This window comes from Acanthopagrus latus, chromosome 20 (genome assembly GCF_904848185.1).
Source record: "Acanthopagrus latus isolate v.2019 chromosome 20, fAcaLat1.1, whole genome shotgun sequence".
NCBI classification, from domain to species: domain Eukaryota; kingdom Metazoa; phylum Chordata; class Actinopteri; order Spariformes; family Sparidae; genus Acanthopagrus; species Acanthopagrus latus.
The window spans coordinates 17,027,266-17,046,760 of NC_051058.1; the positions used below are offsets into that span (position 1 = coordinate 17,027,266).

Below are 19,495 nucleotides of genomic sequence, written 5' to 3' on the forward strand. Positions count from 1 at the left end.
AATGTATGCATGGATTAATAAATATCTCTCACTAGATTATTTTGATATTGCAGAGAACTTAAAAATGTGTCAATTCTAAGTCAAGTTCTGTAGTTTTGAGGAACATCTTTTTTCTAAGATTTCTAAGACAATTTATAAACATTTGCTCACAATGGAAGTAAGAGATGGTATGTGAGTGGCATTTTAAAAAGTGGGCATGACTCTGAATCTAAATATATGTGTATCTTGTATCTTACAACCCCACAAAATTGTTTTCAGAACAGCGAGATGAACCTGAACGTCTCCCCTCACAGTTTTGCCTCACGCCGCCTCACTCTTCAACCCCCCCATCATCTCATTTTGTACTCACCCCCTCGTTTCGCAGGACCTACGCAGCGATGGAGACCCTGACGGAGCCGCACACCCTCACCGCCACTCTCAGCTGCATGATCGGCATGGCTCGCAGCCTGGTTTCCCCTAACAACCATTACCCAGAGGGCCGTGCGCACGTGCTCCCACTGCTCATAGGCTCTCTGCCAGGGGTGGACCCCAACGACTTCAGCAAGTGCATGGTGAGTAATGAATGTGTTGATTAGTAATGAAGAAGAATTGTGAGACAAGTAGACAATACAGCTCTTGCTGATTAAATTCCTTTCCAGCGTTCTCTGGTCTATCCTATTAATAATTCCCGAAAGTGGAATGAATATCTCAGTTTGAAGAACTCGTAATTACCGAGGCTCAGTCCTCCAGTTTCTGCTTGGATTGTAAAATGGATTGATTTCCTTTCGTGGTTCGCTCATTGTCTCTAGACTACATTAATCCATCACAGCAGAATAAATTAATACATTTGAAAAAAGTTATTCCCCCGACATCTGGTAGGTGATTCTACTTAGGCCTTGATCACGTCGGAATGATGTAAATGGATCTGTTTCCCCCGCTGTGTCTGTCCGTCCAGATAACGTTCCAGTTCATCGCCACCTTCACCACTCTGGTGCCTTTAGTGGACTGTTCGTCTGCTCCCTCTCAGCACGGTGATCTCACAGAGGTACCCACACATTAACTCAGTCTGGAAAGAGATTAAATATACATTATATCTACAACGTAAAGCAAAACTCAAGATGTACTTTGCATAAATCATTCATAGACCCTCTCATTTCTTTCTTGAAGGAATAATTTTTGACACTTTTGGAGAGTAAGAAGTCCACTCTCATGTCTGTATGGTGCAGCCAGTTAGCTTAGCTTAGCACAAAGACTAGAAACAAAGTTGACAGAAAAGTGCGAATTAGCTCTTATAATGCTAACTAATTACCATGCTATGGCTTTTTTTTTCTTTTTTCGTTCATCCAAAAGTAAAGTGTAGCCGGTTAGCCTAGCTTGGAATGCATACTGGAATCTGGGCGATAAAACACGGTCCTAATTAAACAAAATCTGCCAAATAGCACTCCCTTAAGCTCACTTCTTAACATGTGGCAGCTTTTTTGTCCGTACAAGCATAAAAAAATATAAAGGTGCGTTTTTACAGGATGATTTACAGGAGTCTTGTCCTCAGTAAGAGTTTAGTGTACAGGGTGAATATGCTAGCTGGTAAGGTAAAGCTAGCAAAGTTAGAACAAAGACTGAAAAGGATAAAGCTAGCCTGTCCAAAGTAAATCAAATATGTCAGCCAGCACCTATTATGCTCACTAAGTAACATGTTATAGCCAAATCACTCTTTTTCTTTCATATAAAAAGTGTTGAGTCTGGCAACTTTGTTGGTACACACCGGTTTCATTTCTAAAAAGCAACTAGCGACTTATTAGCGTATGACTTTTTAGCAGCTTTTGGAGTTTGTGCGAGCATCTAGCTTCAGTCCCCTGGTTCCCACTTCTTATTAAGCATACAAGGTAAATGACAATTGGATTCTATGGGGTTCATGTGTGGGATTGTTGCACACACTTCCTAAATCTGCCTTCTAACCCATTATGCTAAGCTAAGCTAACCTTCTCCTGGCTGCTGCTACTTAAGGTAAATTTTAAGCTTTCAACAAAGACTGGTAACAGGAGAAAAAAAGCCAGCCTGGCACTCTAATCAACACAATATAGCTTTTTTTCATATCAGGCTTACTGTGTAGGTTAGCTCGCTAGCTAACCATCCTCTGGCTCCTGCCTCTCATCGAGCGTACTGACATGAGAGTGGTATCTATCAAACAAGAATGTTTCCCGAATCTTCAAACTGTTCCTGATATGATTTGGAGGAAAACAACCTGAAATACAGTAGAAAATCAGAATCTAAATCACTTGGTGTTATTGAATTACACCTAACAATCTTTTCTGCTTTCCTCCCCCTCAGATGGACAAAGATCTGTGTTTTGCCACAGCTGAGTTTGAAGACTTCGTTCTCCAGTTTCTGGACAGGTAGAGACAAAATTAACAAGTCAGACTGTCACTTTGCAAAGCCTCGTTGACAACGTCTGAGTACGAGCGCCTCTGTTTGAGATGCACCAGTCTGCATCGCTGGCTCCGCTGGACACGTAAAGAGCGCTGCTGACATTTTCATTTCTGACAAGCGCATAAGTGTGAGTGTGTGTGTCTGTGTGTGTGTCTGTGCTCGTGCAGGTGTTTCGCTCTGATCGACAGCAGCACCCTGGAACAGACGCGAGATGAGACGGAGACGGATACCCAGACTCATCTGGAGAGCCTGGTGGAGCTGGGCCTGTCCTCCACTGTTAGCACCGTCCTGACTCAGTGCTCCATAGACATATACAAGGTAGCACACACACACACACACACACACACACACACACACACACACACACTGGTACTTCCTTGGCTTAAAGTTAACGTCACTCTCTTTTAAGGCCATTAATTCGCTAATCCCAGAACCAATCCAAACACTAATACAGACCGCTAACCTTAAAGGCCCGTTCTCAATCAGCTTGTCACGGCCCTTTCCCATTCGCGCCGGCTCGGCTTTGCTTGACTTGATTTTACTCGGTGCCGGCAGCGCGGCAGGTATTTGCATCTCCATTACAGGGCAAAAGCACTCGAAGGATCATCCAAGAGAGTTTCTTTTTTTTTTTCCATTACACGGCATGGCAGGTAGAAGAAGTTGTTTACCTGTCGTAGGTGAGCTGTTCGCAGAGGCGCTGTTGTCTGGAGCTCTTCGGCTAATCGCACTGTGCCGGTTTCAGTTTGTGCTCTTTCTCCCCGGCAGTTTTGTTGAAGAGGAGCCTCTAACAACGCTTCGTTACACATCTCACTTCGTACAAATTCTTCACAATAAAAGACCCATGGGGTTTTTGTTGTTTTTTGTAGCTTTTATTATGAAGCGAGTAGAAGTCAAGAAATGTTGGGTTTTCATCAGCAGTAGCTTGACGTGACTTCCAGTAGCTGAAACAGTGAAATACTGCAGATGAAAGTACAAACAGAGCTTCACAAGCTTGTTTGAGCAGGAGAAAGAAAGGTGGGCTGCAGTCTGCGAGAGATCACAGCAACCTGCTTGGCGCACTTTGGCCCAAATCTGGAGATTCTCCATCTCTGACTTGGCACAGCCAGCCCCATTTAAACTGGTAATGGAAATGCAGAAAAGCCGTGGCAGGGTTTGACTCAGCGTGGCCAGAAATGCAGATGGCAAAACCCCCCCATCAGTCTGAGCGCTACATGGACACACGAACATAACTGCAAAAATAGGAATAGTTAAAAAAAAACACTGAGAGAAAAAGGTTATTTTCTGTATTTGTGTTTTCCTTTGTGTGTTTCTCTGGTTTAAAGTCAACTGGGCTCAAAACAGATGATAGAATTTGCATCAGTACAAATTAAGAAATCTTAATGAAAATGTGATTACAAGTGGCGTGGCTGAGTTTTTAAGTGTTTAATCTCTTAATGAATGAAACTTTGTTCGCAATGTAACTTTCACAGCTGCTTCTTGAGTCATAAATATTATAGAGCTACTTTGTTTTCAGGGGCTTTAAAGCAAACATATTCATTCATAAACACAGTTCACAATGAGTCCATCCAACCTCAGCACAGTGGGTAACCGTTAATCACTTAAAGCGACACAATGTAGGGTTGGCGAACTCATAAATGACCACGTCTTTCACACCCCACTGATGTGTTTCTGTACATCTGTTGTCCCTGTGTTAGGTGGCGCTGCAGAAGGTTTATAACTTTTCCACGTCCAACATCTTCGAGACGTGCGTGTCGGGCAGGATGGTGGCTGACATGTGCAGAGCAGCAGCGAAGGTATGTGTGTGTGTCTCTGCCCCTCCGCCTCACGAAGAAAGACGTTCAGAGTGTCGTCTTTCATATTGTTGATGAAGATTTTTGTTTTTCCCTGCTTTCAGCGTGTTTACTTCTTGGTGTCGTCTTATGCACGCTCATGTTTCCGCTCGGATAACTAAATTTGTGTGTGTGTGTCTGTTTGCAGTGTAATCCCACCGAGTCTCTCCGTCTGTTCGTCCCTCACTGCTGCAGCGTCATTTTCCACATTACTGACAGTCAGTACCACACTGTGTGTGTGTGTGTGTGTGTGTGTGTGTTTAGAGTAGTCTACCGTGTGTGTGTGTAGAACAGAAACAAGCGACATGTGTTTGCGTGAAGCCTCCAGTCTAGAATCTAATGAGCTATTATCCACAAGTCTGTTCAGTGCTAAGTGAAACCTGCAAAAGATACATCTTCAGGTTTTAGCACATTATCAGATCACAGTTATCTCAGAGCAATTATGAGATCTTATTAGACACACAGTGTGAAGTCATTAGAGTGTTTAAAATCCAAATTATTTGTTGATTAAATATTTTTCTGCCTAGCGAACGCTGTCAGTTAATAAAGTGGTGGCTTGATGGAACAAATTTAGGGACAGCTGTGAGTTTAATGCGAACTTGTGCATGCTAACATGCTCACAGCTACGATGCTAGCATGTGAATTTCATGATGTTTAGCAGGTATAAAATTTAACAATGTTCGCTCTTATGTTATTTCCGCATGTTAGCTTGCTAAAATGTCCTAATTAGCATATTTTTTAACATGCACTTTAACAAAATCTGTCAAATTTGTGGAACTGAAGATGGATTAACAACAATAACATATACAGCCATGCTAGCAACTATATGAGTATGAATACTTGTGGACAGCTTAATGCTAACTTTTGCATGCTAACATAGCCCTACTCACAATAACAATGCTCGTAGGCATAATGTTCATGTTCTTTACTATGTCATTTTAGCATATTAGCATGCTATAAGTCCTTCACGAGCAATATTTAAAATCTATTTTTTGTTAAATCATTCAAATTTGTGCTTGCATGTAGATGTGGATATTTTTTAGCATGCTAACACACTAAATTGTTATTAATATCTTAATAACACTTTCTAAGATAGTATTCTTACTATCTTAGTTTAGTGTATTTGCATGCTAACATTTCCTAATTAGCATTAAACAGACAGAACAGCTGAGACTAATGTGAATGTAATTTGGCAGGAATTTGGTCATAAAAAACAAATTACATTTTCAGACATGATGGCAGCTCTAAGTTAAGGAGGACATGTGTTCAAAATAACACTGCGATCCATTTATCTGTTGTTGAGATGTTTGAGTCTTAACCACAAAAATAGATAAAAAGTCTGGGGACCACCAAAGTTGTCGGACTTCACCCTGTGGGGATCACGAACGCCTGTACAAAATTTCATTTCAATTCTTCCAGTAGACGTCAAGATATATCAGTCTGGAGCTGTAAGTGGTTACAGACTGACAGACCGGCAGCGCCGTCCACAGCATGACTGAGAACTGAAATGACCCCAAAATTCAGCAAAATGAGCTCAGTCTGTCAGGGGAGCAATACAGTACATTATTCAGCTTCTGTGTGTGTGTGTGTGTGTGTGTGTGCAGACGAGGAGCTGCTGGGTGAGGATGAGCTGGATAAGGAGCTGCTGTGGAATCTCCAGCTGCTCTCAGAGGTGAGACGAGGATCTTTCACGTCCCCCGGGGGGCTCCAGCACTCTGAAAAATGTTAATCCCGCTTATTAATCTCAGTTAGTTTGTGTCTTAAAATCTCAAAGTGACAGAGAGGACTGCCGGTGGAGTCGGCAAATGTCTTTGCTTTGGAGGCAGGTGTTATTTCCTTCACTTTTACTGAAGTGATTCGTCCGCTTTTAACCGAGGTCTTGTCTCGAGTTCTAGAATCAAATAAAGAAACGTTTTAAAAAGAGCATGACAGAGAGATATCTTCACTTGTTTTTTTTTGTTTGTTTTTTTTAAAAAAACATAAGAATATCATTGTGACATTGAGCGAGGAGAAAAAAACGATGACCGAATGACATTTCTTGCAGCGTGCACCCTGCCACGGCCGTAAATATCAAAGCGCTCTGTCGTTAACCAGAACATATTGATACCCTTTCTGTTTTGTTTTATTACTCCTGGGAGCTTAATGCGAGTGGGAGCGAGCCAGATGCCGTGATTTACAGGAGAACCTCAATATTTAAGACACAAGTCTCCACTGAATTGCCTGTGTCTGTGTGTGTGCATGTACCCCTGTCTGTGTGTGTGTGTGTGTGTGTGTGTGTGTGTTGTTTTTTAGGTAACCCGTGTGGATGGCGAACAGCTGTTAAAATACCGAGGGGACCTGGAGCGGATACTGTGTGTGTGCGTGCGTCTGCGCTGTAAACAGGCGTACACGCTCGCCTGCAGCCTGCTGGAGCACACACTCCGGTCGCTGTCCCTCATCTATCCCACCGAGTACCGCAGCACCTCGGGGGGCTTCGAGACTGACCTCCCTATACGGGTAAACACACACACACACTCACACACACACTCTTGCAATCTTTCACAAGACGAAACAGTGTTTGATATCTAATCTTAGAGACTAATACCGAAGTTTAAATCCAGTCCCTGGACTCAAACAACGTAGTTTCAACTATAGCTTATTCGCTAACCCCCCTCGAGTGCAAATTGGCTCTTACAGTCTCTTACAGCTATTACAGTATCTGGTCGGGAAACAATGAGGTGTTCTTGGAAACACAGAATGCCACGAGTGCAGCCTCTTAAAAAAAACACAGTTTTCTCGCAGTTTAATTAAATGGGGGTGTTACAGGTTCAGTAATTGCGATGCAATTTCCGTTTCCATTAAGAGAATGTGAAGGCATTTATCAAACTAAAATTAAATGGCTACACCTCTGGACTGTACGCTGCTAATACTGCTCTCTCTCACCACTACTGTCGCCTCAGTTTTGATTTTGTTTTTTTTTTGTTTTTTATTTGCTTGATAGATAGCTTACCATACAGAGAAGTGGGGAAGAAAGAAAATGGAGATAATTACAAAAATGTGCTTACTCTGCACAGACTGTGATCGTAAACTTTAAAGATGCTCACAGTGTTTCCCAAACTGGGTCTTGGTTTTCCCAAAGGGGTCACAAGAAAAATCTGAGGGGATCACAAGGTGCAAAATACAAAACTTGCATGTAGGAATGAAACATGTGAGCACAATTCTTACATATTGCACCTTTTAAAGGACGGGCAGTTTTTTCTGTTTTAGAGGCATTTTTTCATCCAATCAAGACAGACTTCATTCTGAGCGGCTGAATAATATTTTGCAGAGTCTCACAGGGACGAACTGATTCGATTATGGGGGTCAAAAGGTCACTGTGACCTCATAAAACTGATTCTCAAGCCATGACTCAACAATTCTTATAATAGAATATGACAAAGAAAAAAACACACACGTCTGATTGGATAAAACGATGAAGCAAATCATTCAGGTCAACTTCGCTGTGACGTCATTATATTCTGCACAGCTGAGCCGAGTCCTAACGCCACACGAGCTCTGATTGGTCGACAGGACGCTGATGAACGTGCAACATAATGTGAAAGAAGCACAAGTAGGGGAAAGTCGGCAAAGCTAATCTCAGCTGCTAACATTAGCCACCACGAGCTAATGTCCACACCACGGCTGTTTGAGTCCATTCAGCTGAGAAAGGGTGCATTAACGTTATTTTATTTATTCACTGAACATAATGAGTTCTTGTTAATCTCACTTTGACGCCACTGAAACAACGAGTTCAAAGATGATGCCTCTTGTGTCGGTTTTTGCTTTTGTGGCAGCCAGAGACGATCCGAGCCTCTTGCCCTGTCGGTTCATTCTGTCGTTCGCAGAAAGAGAGAGAGAGAGAGAGAGAGGAAAAACCTTCTCTGAAATTGATTTCTTCAAAAACCTTGGCTATATTTTGTTTTGTTTTTGCACAAAGCGATCACACCTACGTTCCTCCACAACGTCAAGTGCTGACCCTCTTTTCATCAGCGGTTCAAGATCACAGATTCTGTCTTTTGTTCCGATTTGATTTTCACAGAATTTCTTTTATTTTTGAGGGTTTTTTTCCTGATTTTATCCATCTGTTAGCCTGTGATCTGATAGTGGATCTCAAGTTTTCTGTCCTTAAACACCAGTACAGGACTTTGGGGGGGTGGGGTATCAGGCGTACTGGTTACTTGCCCGTTGTTCCAGTGGAAAAACCTTTCTGAAACTTTCTCTCTGTCTCTCACTCGTTCTCATCTTTCCAGGACTGGGGCAGAGCGGGAGATGTGGCAGCCTTGGGTGTGTGTTGGCACGTGCCAAGTCAGGAGGAGGAGAACTTTGTTTTCCAGCTGCTGTCCCGCCTCCTGCACCCCGAGCTGCAGCGAATCAAGGGCCACGTCTCTGGAGAGCAGCCAATGAGCAGGTGTGCGGTTGTGTGTGTTTTTTTTATGTCTTGGTTTTTTCGTGATTTTTCTTTCGACGTGATTGGGCAGGCGCGCAAACAAAACAAAAGGCTTACCGATGAATTAGATCAGCCCGCGGGGGATAAATGAGCCCCGAAGTTTGACATCTGGCTTTAATTTGTGTCCTGACGCCTAATCAAGAGTGCAGACGAGGGGGAAAGTTGAATTTGAAGCATGGTTGTAGACTCTCCAAGACACACACACACACACACACACACACACACACACACACACACACACACACTGACGTGAAAGGGCTGTAACGTGGGCTCTGATTCACAGGGAGGAGCTGTTGCAGAGTCTTGCCATCGTGCAGCACTGCCTTCTGGGAGCTGGGAGCATGCTGCCCCCTCTGGATGGACCACACGTCTCTGACCTGTGAGTCCTGCAGCTCCACACACACACATATACCGTAAAAAGATATATAATAAAACACACATTTTTACAGCTCGTCATGTTTTTTCGCTCCTCACATTTTGTTTCCGTCTCAGCGTGCCCTCCATGGTCGACCTCGGGGAGACCAATCTGCATATAGGTGTCAACTACGGTAAGGAAAAACACGCAAACGAAGCAGCCTTTCACACTCTTTCATTGGGCGTTAATGCCGCTCATCCTGCATTCTGTGTCCACATCGGACGTCTGTGTGTCTCCTCCCCCCTCCAGATGATTCACGAGAGAACTACAGAGAGTCCATCTGCCAAACCATGAGACTGCTGCTACGTGAGTGAAGGCTTTAACTTCCACCGCACTCACTACTTTTGTTTGGAGTGTGATTGTGTTGCACAATTAATCCACATGGGCTTCTTTTCTCCCACCCAGATCACATTTTGGAGCACTCGGAGGATGACACAAAGTCCCTCTTCGTCATCATTAAGGTGCCCGGCCCCCTTCGTCATTCTTTCTTTTATTCATATCCAGGGTGTTATTATTCGGTAGGGCCCCTGCAAAAAAGAAAAAAAAAAAGGTCTCATGGCGGCCCCTTTTTTTGTCTGTCTTTGTGACTACAGATCATCAGTGACCTCATGTTTTTCCGAGGAACTCACAAGAAGGAGTTCGAATCGCGCTGGAAGAGCTTCACTCTCGTCAAGAAGTCCATGGAAAACAGGGTGGGTTCAAAAAAATTTAAAAAAAAAAAAAAAAAGTGCAACAAGGCCGGCGATTGTTGTCGTTTTTGGTGAGTCAGTTGCAGGGTGATTTGTCAAGTTTGTCATCTCTCCTCCTGCAGCTTCATGGGAAAAAGCAGCACATCAGAGCGCTGCTCATTGACCGGGTTCTGCTCCAACATGAGGTTAGTTTAACCCCAAAAATCAAAAAGTACACATTTTTCCCCTTTCACCTGTCGGGCTTTTTATCCATCATGACTTTTTCCGTGTGACTTTTTGGAGATATCGGCCGCGGAGACGTCTGCCTTCCCTCGAATATAATCGAACTAGATAAAAAATGTGTTGGAACGACTCAACAGAAATTTGTCTCTTTCCAGACATCATGGCCACTTACTCAAGATAATCCACAGACCTTGTTGTGAGCAGTTTCACGTAGGAACTAATGTTTCTCTCTGGCAGAAAAGAGATTGGCAGCGTGCCGTGTTGAAGCTCTGCACATGGTTTTGATTGACACCGGCTGACGCAATGATAGCAGAGAGCCGGCTGCACAGTCAACAGTGAGCTTACAACTTTTTGGGGCGATGAACAAGCACAACATTCACCGGCAGCTCTCGGCGTTCAGACGATCCGCTCCCGCAAATTCTGCTCCTGTTTTGGTAGCTTCTGTCTGATAAAGCTGACAGCCAGAACACACTTCTTGTCCACTTTCTCAGTTACCAGACTGACAGCTGACAAGTCCCACCCAATCTGATAAATCATTGGTTAGCTTCCTAAGACCACAAGACTGATTTCGACCTATCAGTGCTCATCACGCAACAGCAGACGTAACAAGAGGGAAACAGACTCCAATGAAGAGAAAAGGAATCTATTTTTGCTCTGCTCTGGACGCTTTAGCAACCCAACATGTTGGTATTTGATGTCCTGAGAATGACACTCAGCCATCAACTGTCTTTCCAGTGTATTTACAAACAGTTTACCTTTAAGTTTTAGTCCACATGAGTCTGTACTTTCTTTCTGCCTTTTACTTGAGAGAAGAAGATGAGTCCGTACTTCTTTTTTTTTTTCAAACACAAGTATCTCTATTCTACTTGAGTAAAGAATGTGTGTAACCGGCACCCGAAATAATCGAGATGAATAAGAGGATAAATATGTATTGTCTGTTCTGTGGTGAACTGTCTTTTTAACAACACACTGTTTTCAGGTGTTTTGAATAATACTTTGAAAACTGTATTCCTGTGCGAGCAGATGAGGAAGCTGGTGGTCGAGGGCAGTGAATATAAAGTGGTTCATCAGGAGCTGCTCTGTGATCTGCTGCTGCTCTCCACCAGCACTTACAGCCAGGTAAAAAAAAAAAAAAAAAAAAAAAATGAAGCCACACACACACTCACACACACGACAAATTAACAAGGAAAATTCAATCAGAACATCTGTTGGTTCCCATTTACCTGATGCCATTAACATAAATATCTCTGGCGAAAACAGAAAATTAATTCAGAGTGTGTGCATGTGCAACTGGCTTTATGTGTTCGCGCAGGTACGCAGCAGAGCCCAGACTGTGCTGACGGCCGCATTAGGAACCTATAGCTTCTCCTACAGAGACCTGATTCCCCGAATCCTTCAACTGCTCTCACCGCAAGACACCGCCAGAACGCAGCAGTTTAAGGTAGTGCGCACACACACACACACACACACGTACCGGAGCGTAGCATGTGGTGACGAACGGGTTCGCTCCTAATGATCTCTGTCCGTGGTGCTGAAACTTGAAGTCAGTCCAAAAGTGTGTCTTCTGTGTGTATTTGATGGCTCCATTGGCCTCCCCGTGCTGCTTACCTGTGGCCCTCAAGCATTGATTTTTAAAGTTCTGCTGCCTTGACCCAGCCCACATTTCTGCCCTGATGTTAGCCTGAGGTCTGCCCACAAGTTTTTGTTGACGATCCCTCAGGGCTAGAGAGGAGGCAGGGCACCATCTTACATTGGATATCTGTGTTCTGTCGCTCAGGGCGCTCTGTACTGCCTGCTGGCTGTGCACAGCAGTGTCAACCTGGCCAGCTCGAGGGACTGGGACTGCGTCGGCGAGGAATGGCCCGCCCTGGTCCGCTGCGGCCTGTCGCCCACCATGACCCTGGAGCAGCCCTCCATCGGCCGCCTGCTCGACGACATCACCGACAGGATCCATCGCCAGCACGACACCAGCGGGATCTACTTCACCGTGAGCAGCTTGTTCAGTTGCAGCCAATCAGCCGCTTCTCGTCCGATCTGTTTTGAATTCAAACGTTTGTGCCCGTCTGTTCAACTGCTAGGTAACTGAGGGGTGCGTAGAGGTAGCCAATCAGATCACACAGTCTGAAAACCCCACGCCTTGTTTGGAAGCACCCTCCGTAGAGGAGCTGAAAGAGGGTCTCCAGCGTCAGCGCATCAGAAACGTGGTCGCTGCGAGGTGAGAAAATTAATTGGAGCTGGTGTTATTTGCTAATTCATTTCGTTTTAATGCGGTTTTTCTCAAGGTTACAGGAGAGTTTGAGCAGCAGCATGTATTATTCACTGTAGTAGAGGCACGAGTACTACTGACGAACACTTGTTTCTCTTTTATTCAGGAAGTACGAGAAGCTGGTCAATGATCTGCTGGATTGCCTTGAAGACAGTAACCTGTAGGTGCACCTGTGTTTTTATGCACGTCAAAACATCCAAGTACACTTTGCAAGCTATGTTATATAGTCTTTATTTAAAATGCAAATGCAGGCATCTTACATCCCTTAGACGGTGATGTCACCTGTATATAAAAAACATTGTGGTTGTTAAAAGATTCTGCCTCGCAAGACACGCTTAGTCATTGTTTAATCACCAACACGACTTGCCTGCTTGCGTTTGCAGGCCCTGGAAGTTTGAGCACATGGCCGCAGACTTGTTAGCCCTCCAGCTGAGAGACGATCACCCGCTGCCCCCTGACGCCGTCCTCTTCTTCACACAGAGCCTCATACACGACTCCATCAGCATACGCAAGGTCGGCAGCTGTGTGTGTGAGCGGTCTGAGTGCGTGTTTGTGTGGACGGAGATGTGATGATTCAGACGTGAAGTCACGTCATGTTAGACGATGCTCTTGTTGCAGTTTGCAGACGAAAAGTTAACATACTTTTTTTGTCCTCCTGAAGATTAAATTTGTGTTTTTGTCATTCTCAAGGTCTTTCTTTTATTTACTTTATTTTGCAGCTCTTGTTTCCTTTGTGCGCTGCATTGTGGGGAAAATAGTGTCCTTCAGCAGCACACGCTTTGGTGCAATTCGATTTTTTAGCAAAAGTATCAAACATTCACTGGTTCCAGCTTCTTAACTATGAGGACGAGTCTTGGCCCAGAATAGACCCCATCAACTTTTGGTGTGGATCCAGATAAAAGAATGGATCCAGGATTGTTTTTTTCCCCTTAATGTCTCAAAGAATAATTGCATGGCTCAAAACCGGGTGTGTTTAGATGTCGGGTATCTACGGATGACTACATTCTGATGCAGATCCAAAATAACAATCTTTATTTAGCAAATTTAAATATTTCATCAGGCTTCGGGGGGGGCGGCCTGAGAGTGACAAGTGAAACTCTATAATCTTTCTCTGCTGTAGCTGGCGATCTCAGCAATGGCCGGTATCCTGAAACAGCTGAAACGACCGAGAAAGAAAGTCGCTGTGAAGCCATCAGACATCAGTGAGTATGAGCCACTGGGGTGTTCAGAGATGGACTTACAACTGTACAGAAATGAAGCAGAAATATCCCGAATATGAGGCGACCATCGTGCACAAGTGTGAGCAGTACTGAGTGGAGGGCAGTGGAGCCGCAGTATCGATGTTTCCACGCTTTAAACAACAGAAAGCATCTTTTCGGAAAACATTGCTTAACCCTTGAGGAACTGTCATGTAGTCCATCTTTATTTAAGTCAATGATGGGAGCATAAAAAACACAACAACAATGTTTTCTAAGCTTTGCTGCTGTAAATGTAGTTGTAAGACCTTCTCTCAGTCCAGCTACTGGAACAGTTTCAGTTGCAATTCCAGCATCTGATTTTGATTAAATAGTACAACATGGTGTACGAAAGTGCTAATTCCACCCGATCGAGTCAGCAATACGACTGGAATATAAATCTACATTTGCTTTCCATTAAGAGATAAATTACTTGAAATTAGAAAATCCTTCCTGCAACCTTTCCAGCGGTGTGCGTACTTGCTCACGCGTTTATCGTTTAGGTGGCGTCGAGGAACCCGAGGGACTGTGCGCCGGGGATCGCGAGGGGAACCGCTGGCTGCAGTACGACAGCGGCAGCCTGCCTCTGACTGAGGAGCAGTGGGAGTCTCAGCAGTACGTGGAGAAAACGCACTGGGGCTACTACACATGGCCGAGGTGAGGAGAGTGACTGAGTGTTTCGGCGGCGGATTTAGAAACCGGGAGGCTGATTAACTGCTCGGTTGGACAGAGCTAAAGAGCTGATTGACTTAACTGCCCGGTTGATTTGATGCTCGGCTTTGTGGCTAACTTTATGTCCGACTAACTGCTGGATGACTGATCTGGGCGGCTGGAGGACTAGCGGGGTGTTGAACTGACTTCCTGTCATGACCTGGCCTAGATAAGGCTGACTGAACGACTTCCTGCCTGGCCTAGATAGAAGAATTGATGTATAGGTGGAGCGCTGGCGGGCCGTCCTGGTGTCTTGCTGACTAACGGACTTTTTAATCATTCATTTATCCTAGCTGTTCATTTGAAGACAGTATGCGTCCGTCCATATTTTTTTCTGTTTGTTGTTATCTATAAATCACAGCAGGCTCTTTTTTTGTCTCTCCCCCCACCCACGCTCCTCTCAGAGAAATGATGATCCATGCAGCTTCTGAGAAGCCAAAAGATGACCTGACGTACAAAGAGATGAGCGAGGTGCGTGCTCACACTGTACCACGCTCCAGAGTGTCTCTCTCTGGCGCCTCAGTGTTATTACATGTGGTATTTGTTTGTGTGTCACCCAGGGCGAAAAGATCATCTTTGAATATTTCTCGGACCCGGAGTTTATTGACCAGCTGATAGAGTTCCTCTCTCTGGAGGATCGGAAAGGGAAAGACAGCTTCAACCCGCGACGCTTCTGTCTCTTCAAGGTGCAATTTAAACTCTCAGCATCCATCGATCTTTGCAAAAACCTTTTTACAAAGAAGTGACACAGCATACCGCGGTGAGAGCCAAGGCCGAATTGAGCCACGTAGAGATGGAATTTGTGGCGTCAACCGCTTTGATTCATTGTTCTCCGTCAGTCGGCTGACAGCTTGCTTGCGTCAAAACGAATGACCGTAATCCGTCTTTCTTTGCTTTTAAAGAAAAAAAAGAAAAGAGTCCCAGATCTCCCCACGGAGAACAAACCTTCATGCTCACGTTTGATTGACAGGGGCTGTTTCGTAACTATGGTGACATGTTCCTGCCGTTACTGTGGCCTCACCTGGAGCAGCTTGCCAGCGACCCCCATGAGAGCTCCCAGCGCTGTGTGTGTGAGATTACTGCAGGACTAATCAGAGGCAGCAAACTCTGGAGTTTCAGCCAGGTACCGGAGACACACACACACACACACACACACACACACACACACACATATACAGAAACAAATATACACACTGTGCAGCTTTCTGATAAGAAAAGTCAATATTAATAAAAAACTTTCATTATTGTGTGTGTGTGTGTGTTCAGGTGGACAGGCTGTGGAAGGTTTTGTGCCCTTTGATCAGGACAGCGCTAACCAACATCACAGTGGAGACCTACACAGACTGGGGCACCTGCATCGCCACCGCTTGCGTGAGCTGCTCGCCTGCATACAAACGCACCCAGCGCAACAAAAACTCTGCGATCAATAAAGAAAATTGGGAATTTATCTGTTTATTTTCCATATAAAGAAATGCCGAAGATCAGATTTAAAAAAAAAAAAAAATTTCGATAAAACATTCAGGTGAAAATTGCATCTCGAAAAAACATAGTTTGCAGCACAATCACACAGGTTTTGTTATTTTCATGTCCCACACTGTCAAATCTCAGCACTATTCAGCTGATTTCTAAAAGATATTGTAGATATTCGTACTCTCGAGATGATGAATCTCAACCTTTGATGACCTTTCCTCGAGCACCATCGTGAAGAGTGGATGAAATTTGGTTCAGACGTTACATTTCTCCTCAAGATGAATTGTAATAACGTTATCATAAGTCTGCATCACCTCAAAATCTTAATTCGTGCAGTATTTTGCTTCATAACAAAATACCTGCAAAATTGATGACATTGATGTGTCTAATCAGCTAATGCTAGCACGCTAACACTCTAAACCAAGATGGCCACAAATGGTGAACATTACATTCCTGCTGAACCTCAGCATGTTATTACTGTTGCTATGAGCTTGTTGCCATGCTAGCGTTAGCGCCACTTTATGTAAGTACAGCCTCACATAGTTGCTTTATTTTGAGATTTTTTTTGTTTTATATTGCTTAAGATCCATACATACACACACATATAGACATACAGTATATCCATACCTACACACTTAAACTTACTACATGTACACACACCTACATACATCGCGTATGGGGTATATGTAGGTGTGTGTGTGTACTGTATAAACAAGGGCGTCAGTTTGTGTTGAGCAGCGGTGGGAACGTAAGGGCTCGGATGAAATCAGCATTTTTAAAATGTTCTCCAACAAATATTATCGAAGGCAATGTAACACAGGGATTCAATAAGGTCAGAGTGCATAATTACAGCAGGGAGAAAATGCATAATGGTGCAATGAAATAGATTTTTATTTTGTTCGTTAGTTGACATTTCTCAGTGTGATCTATTTCTCATCTCCAGCTCCTCTGGTGTAAACAGCACAGTGAACGTGTATCTGCGTCTCGTCACAGCAGGACACATAACTTTTGTGATAATGAGGACTGATTTACTCCATTCTGTGAATTCTCTTTGGGTTGCACTGCTCACTTAACATCTGCGAATGAATATCAACGTGTAGCTTTTATGTTGAAGATCAGTGAATCAAGGTACAGTGTGGAAAAACACAGAGACTTCTGAAGCATAGACTACTTTCTCTGTCTCCCTTGGAAATAACAGTCTAGAAATATGTGCCTACAGTAGCTCGGTGGATGTGTACATGTGCTGTCCACCTGAAATAACGTTTCCAAAAATAAGCCTAATCTGAACTGGCTGCTGTCCAATAGGAGGGCCGGGACCCCAGGAAACTCCACTGGCTGTTGGAGCTGCTGATGCAGAGCCCGCTCAGCGGAGAGGGCGGCTCGTTCAGGGACGCCAGGTATGTGCATCTGTGTGTGCGTGTGTGTGTGCATGAATAACTATATGCACAGACTATGTGTTTATGTCATACAGTGCTTCAGAGGTTTCTGATTTCAGGCTGCAGTGGTAACCCGAGCTGACGTGCCGCAATAACACGACGACCCCTCGATCCCTCAATCCCCCCCACCCTCGTCTCTCTTTGTCTCTGTCAGTTTGCTGTATGTTCTTCAGGGAGGTCTGGCCCAGCAGCAGTGGAGAGTTTCTGAACTGCTGCACCGGCTGCTGGCCTACCTGGAGCCCAAACTCACCCAGGTGTACAAGAATGTCAGGGAGCGCATTGGAAGGTACTGAATTAACTTGTTATCTTACATAATCGTGCTTAAATGGGTTAATCTAATTAGTTTGAGTGCACTGTTTTAATTCTAATCCTCTTTATCTCAGCGTCTGTCTCAGCCGCTCTTATTCTTACTTTTTTTCTTTTGTTTTTGTTTCCCCTCCACCCCTCCTCTGTCCCCCCTCCTCTGTCCCCCCTCCTCTCCCTCCCTCTCTCTCTCTCTCTCTCTCTCTCTCTCTCTCTCTCTCTCTCTCTCTCCAGTGTCCTGACCTATATCTTCATGATAGACGTGGCCCTGCCCAACACCCGGCCCACGTCCTCCCCCCACGTGGCAGAGTTCATCACCCGGGTCCTGGAGCGGCTCAAGCCCCTCACGTCGGAGCCCGAGATCCACAACCACGTCCACGAGGAGAACACCCAGGAGACGGACGAGCGCACCCAGGCTGTCAAGCTGCTCAAGACGGGTTAGAATGTGGATGCAAGCATGTGTACAGTGTGGTGGAGGGACCGGGGGGGTAGACAGAAAATACATACATAGATCAACGCCAGGACAGCTTGTTCTCCTGATGAAATAAACCGACACACTGAAGCCAGATGAAACAAGCTAAAAAGCTGTGATCCCCTATTGATTTCACCTTTTAAATCCACTTTAGAAGGTAGCAAAGTGGAGATGAAAAGAATTCCAAGGGTATGTGTTCAGGCCTTTAAAAAAAATAGATATGGAAAGGAGTCCAACTCAATATTCGGGAGGGTGTGTAAGAGGCAGTAATTTGTACTAGATTTTATTATTGATTCTGTTGTCGTCTCGGCTAAAGGCTAGTCGCCAGTAGCAGTTAAATAAATGAAGTTCACTTTTGTTTTTCTTGCTTTTTATATGATAATCAATTAAAGGGTCAGTTCCACAAAATTACAAAAATTCTTTAGATGATTTGCCATTTAGTGGTGTTTATCTATGCAGATACATGGACTACTGGACACGACCATGTGTCATTTACACTCGTTTTTATCAGAGAAGACGACGATTTATTGACCGCGCACATCAAGTTTCACAAAATACAGTACAGCTGACAACTAACAAGGCTAGTTCTCTGTCGTCCGCAGACTCCCTTTAAAATATGCAACATTTTGAGGCTTGTTGCGTGAGGAGCAACTGAATGAACTTTGTGAAACACTACTACAAATTTACTACAAATTCTTGATTATTTTGACCCACTTGTTAATTCAGCAAATGTTACACATGAAGATATTTCTTTGTTTGTGAGAAAACAAAAAAATGTTGTATCGGTTTGTTCCAGTGATGCAGGCTATTTGAATTTAGAACAGGGGTTACTCAAAAGGCAAGATGCATTTTTTTTGTTTGAAATATTTGAAACAATGAATGAACATTATCAACATAGTGTGAAGAAACAACAGTGCTGACATTATGTCAACAACATGTATGCACTGTGTCAATGAAGTTAGCATGCTAACCAGCTAGCCCTGGCCCATCCTCTCTCATAATACTGCTTTTCTGATAGCCCCTGTCGTTTCTGCCACTTGTAAGCATGATAATAAAAACAATATAAACTCATAAAATATCAAGAAAAGAGATATTTTACATCTATACAGTAAGCAAATACAGTAAATACAGTAAGTTTAAACACAGCAGTTTCCAGTATTTGAGTGACAAGGAAACGAAGGAAGGAAATGTTACAATGACACGACATTGGTAAAAGCTTCTTACCACCAGCCCAATGTTTACTTTGGTCGGCCATGTTTCAGCATCAAAAGACTTTCAACTCTGCAACTTGTGTACCAACATTTTCTCCGACTTCCTGATTTGCTGACTTGAGAGGGCATTCGGCAAAATTTTTCCAAGCAGAAAAACATCGCTCTGATTAGCATGAAATGTAAAGAAACTCTATGGCTAACTGAGCCATGAGCTAATCAGCTAACAGTAGCTAGCTACAGCAGTTGTCAGTTACTCTGGTGCTGCTGCCCCCTCTGTTTTTTGGAGACACCTCAAACAAACTCACACTTCATTTAAACTTTAAACTGATATGAAATCAAAACTGCTCGTAGAATAGCGCTCCAGG

The 19,495-nt window shown here is 44.0% G+C and overlaps 1 protein-coding gene across 1 annotated transcript in view; it reads left to right on the top strand.

The window, feature by feature from the left end:
* The window catches only part of LOC119010329 (proteasome activator complex subunit 4B-like), a 40,837-nt gene that overhangs the window by 14,932 nt on the left and 6,410 nt on the right, over positions 1-19,495 (top strand). The window contains exons 12-41 of the mRNA XM_037082398.1: positions 365-551; positions 935-1,024; positions 2,308-2,372; positions 2,574-2,724; positions 4,101-4,199; positions 4,384-4,453; positions 5,840-5,907; positions 6,528-6,731; positions 8,504-8,661; positions 8,984-9,079; positions 9,193-9,248; positions 9,365-9,421; positions 9,521-9,576; positions 9,709-9,807; positions 9,927-9,989; positions 11,050-11,145; positions 11,339-11,467; positions 11,804-12,013; positions 12,105-12,241; positions 12,399-12,452; positions 12,676-12,805; positions 13,413-13,494; positions 14,031-14,184; positions 14,643-14,709; positions 14,799-14,924; positions 15,209-15,361; positions 15,505-15,609; positions 17,014-17,105; positions 17,299-17,430; positions 17,682-17,884. Of these exons, the coding sequence (XP_036938293.1) occupies positions 365-551; positions 935-1,024; positions 2,308-2,372; positions 2,574-2,724; positions 4,101-4,199; positions 4,384-4,453; positions 5,840-5,907; positions 6,528-6,731; positions 8,504-8,661; positions 8,984-9,079; positions 9,193-9,248; positions 9,365-9,421; positions 9,521-9,576; positions 9,709-9,807; positions 9,927-9,989; positions 11,050-11,145; positions 11,339-11,467; positions 11,804-12,013; positions 12,105-12,241; positions 12,399-12,452; positions 12,676-12,805; positions 13,413-13,494; positions 14,031-14,184; positions 14,643-14,709; positions 14,799-14,924; positions 15,209-15,361; positions 15,505-15,609; positions 17,014-17,105; positions 17,299-17,430; positions 17,682-17,884 (3,389 nt within the window). The remainder of the gene's footprint in view (positions 1-364; positions 552-934; positions 1,025-2,307; positions 2,373-2,573; positions 2,725-4,100; positions 4,200-4,383; positions 4,454-5,839; positions 5,908-6,527; positions 6,732-8,503; positions 8,662-8,983; positions 9,080-9,192; positions 9,249-9,364; positions 9,422-9,520; positions 9,577-9,708; positions 9,808-9,926; positions 9,990-11,049; positions 11,146-11,338; positions 11,468-11,803; positions 12,014-12,104; positions 12,242-12,398; positions 12,453-12,675; positions 12,806-13,412; positions 13,495-14,030; positions 14,185-14,642; positions 14,710-14,798; positions 14,925-15,208; positions 15,362-15,504; positions 15,610-17,013; positions 17,106-17,298; positions 17,431-17,681; positions 17,885-19,495) is intronic.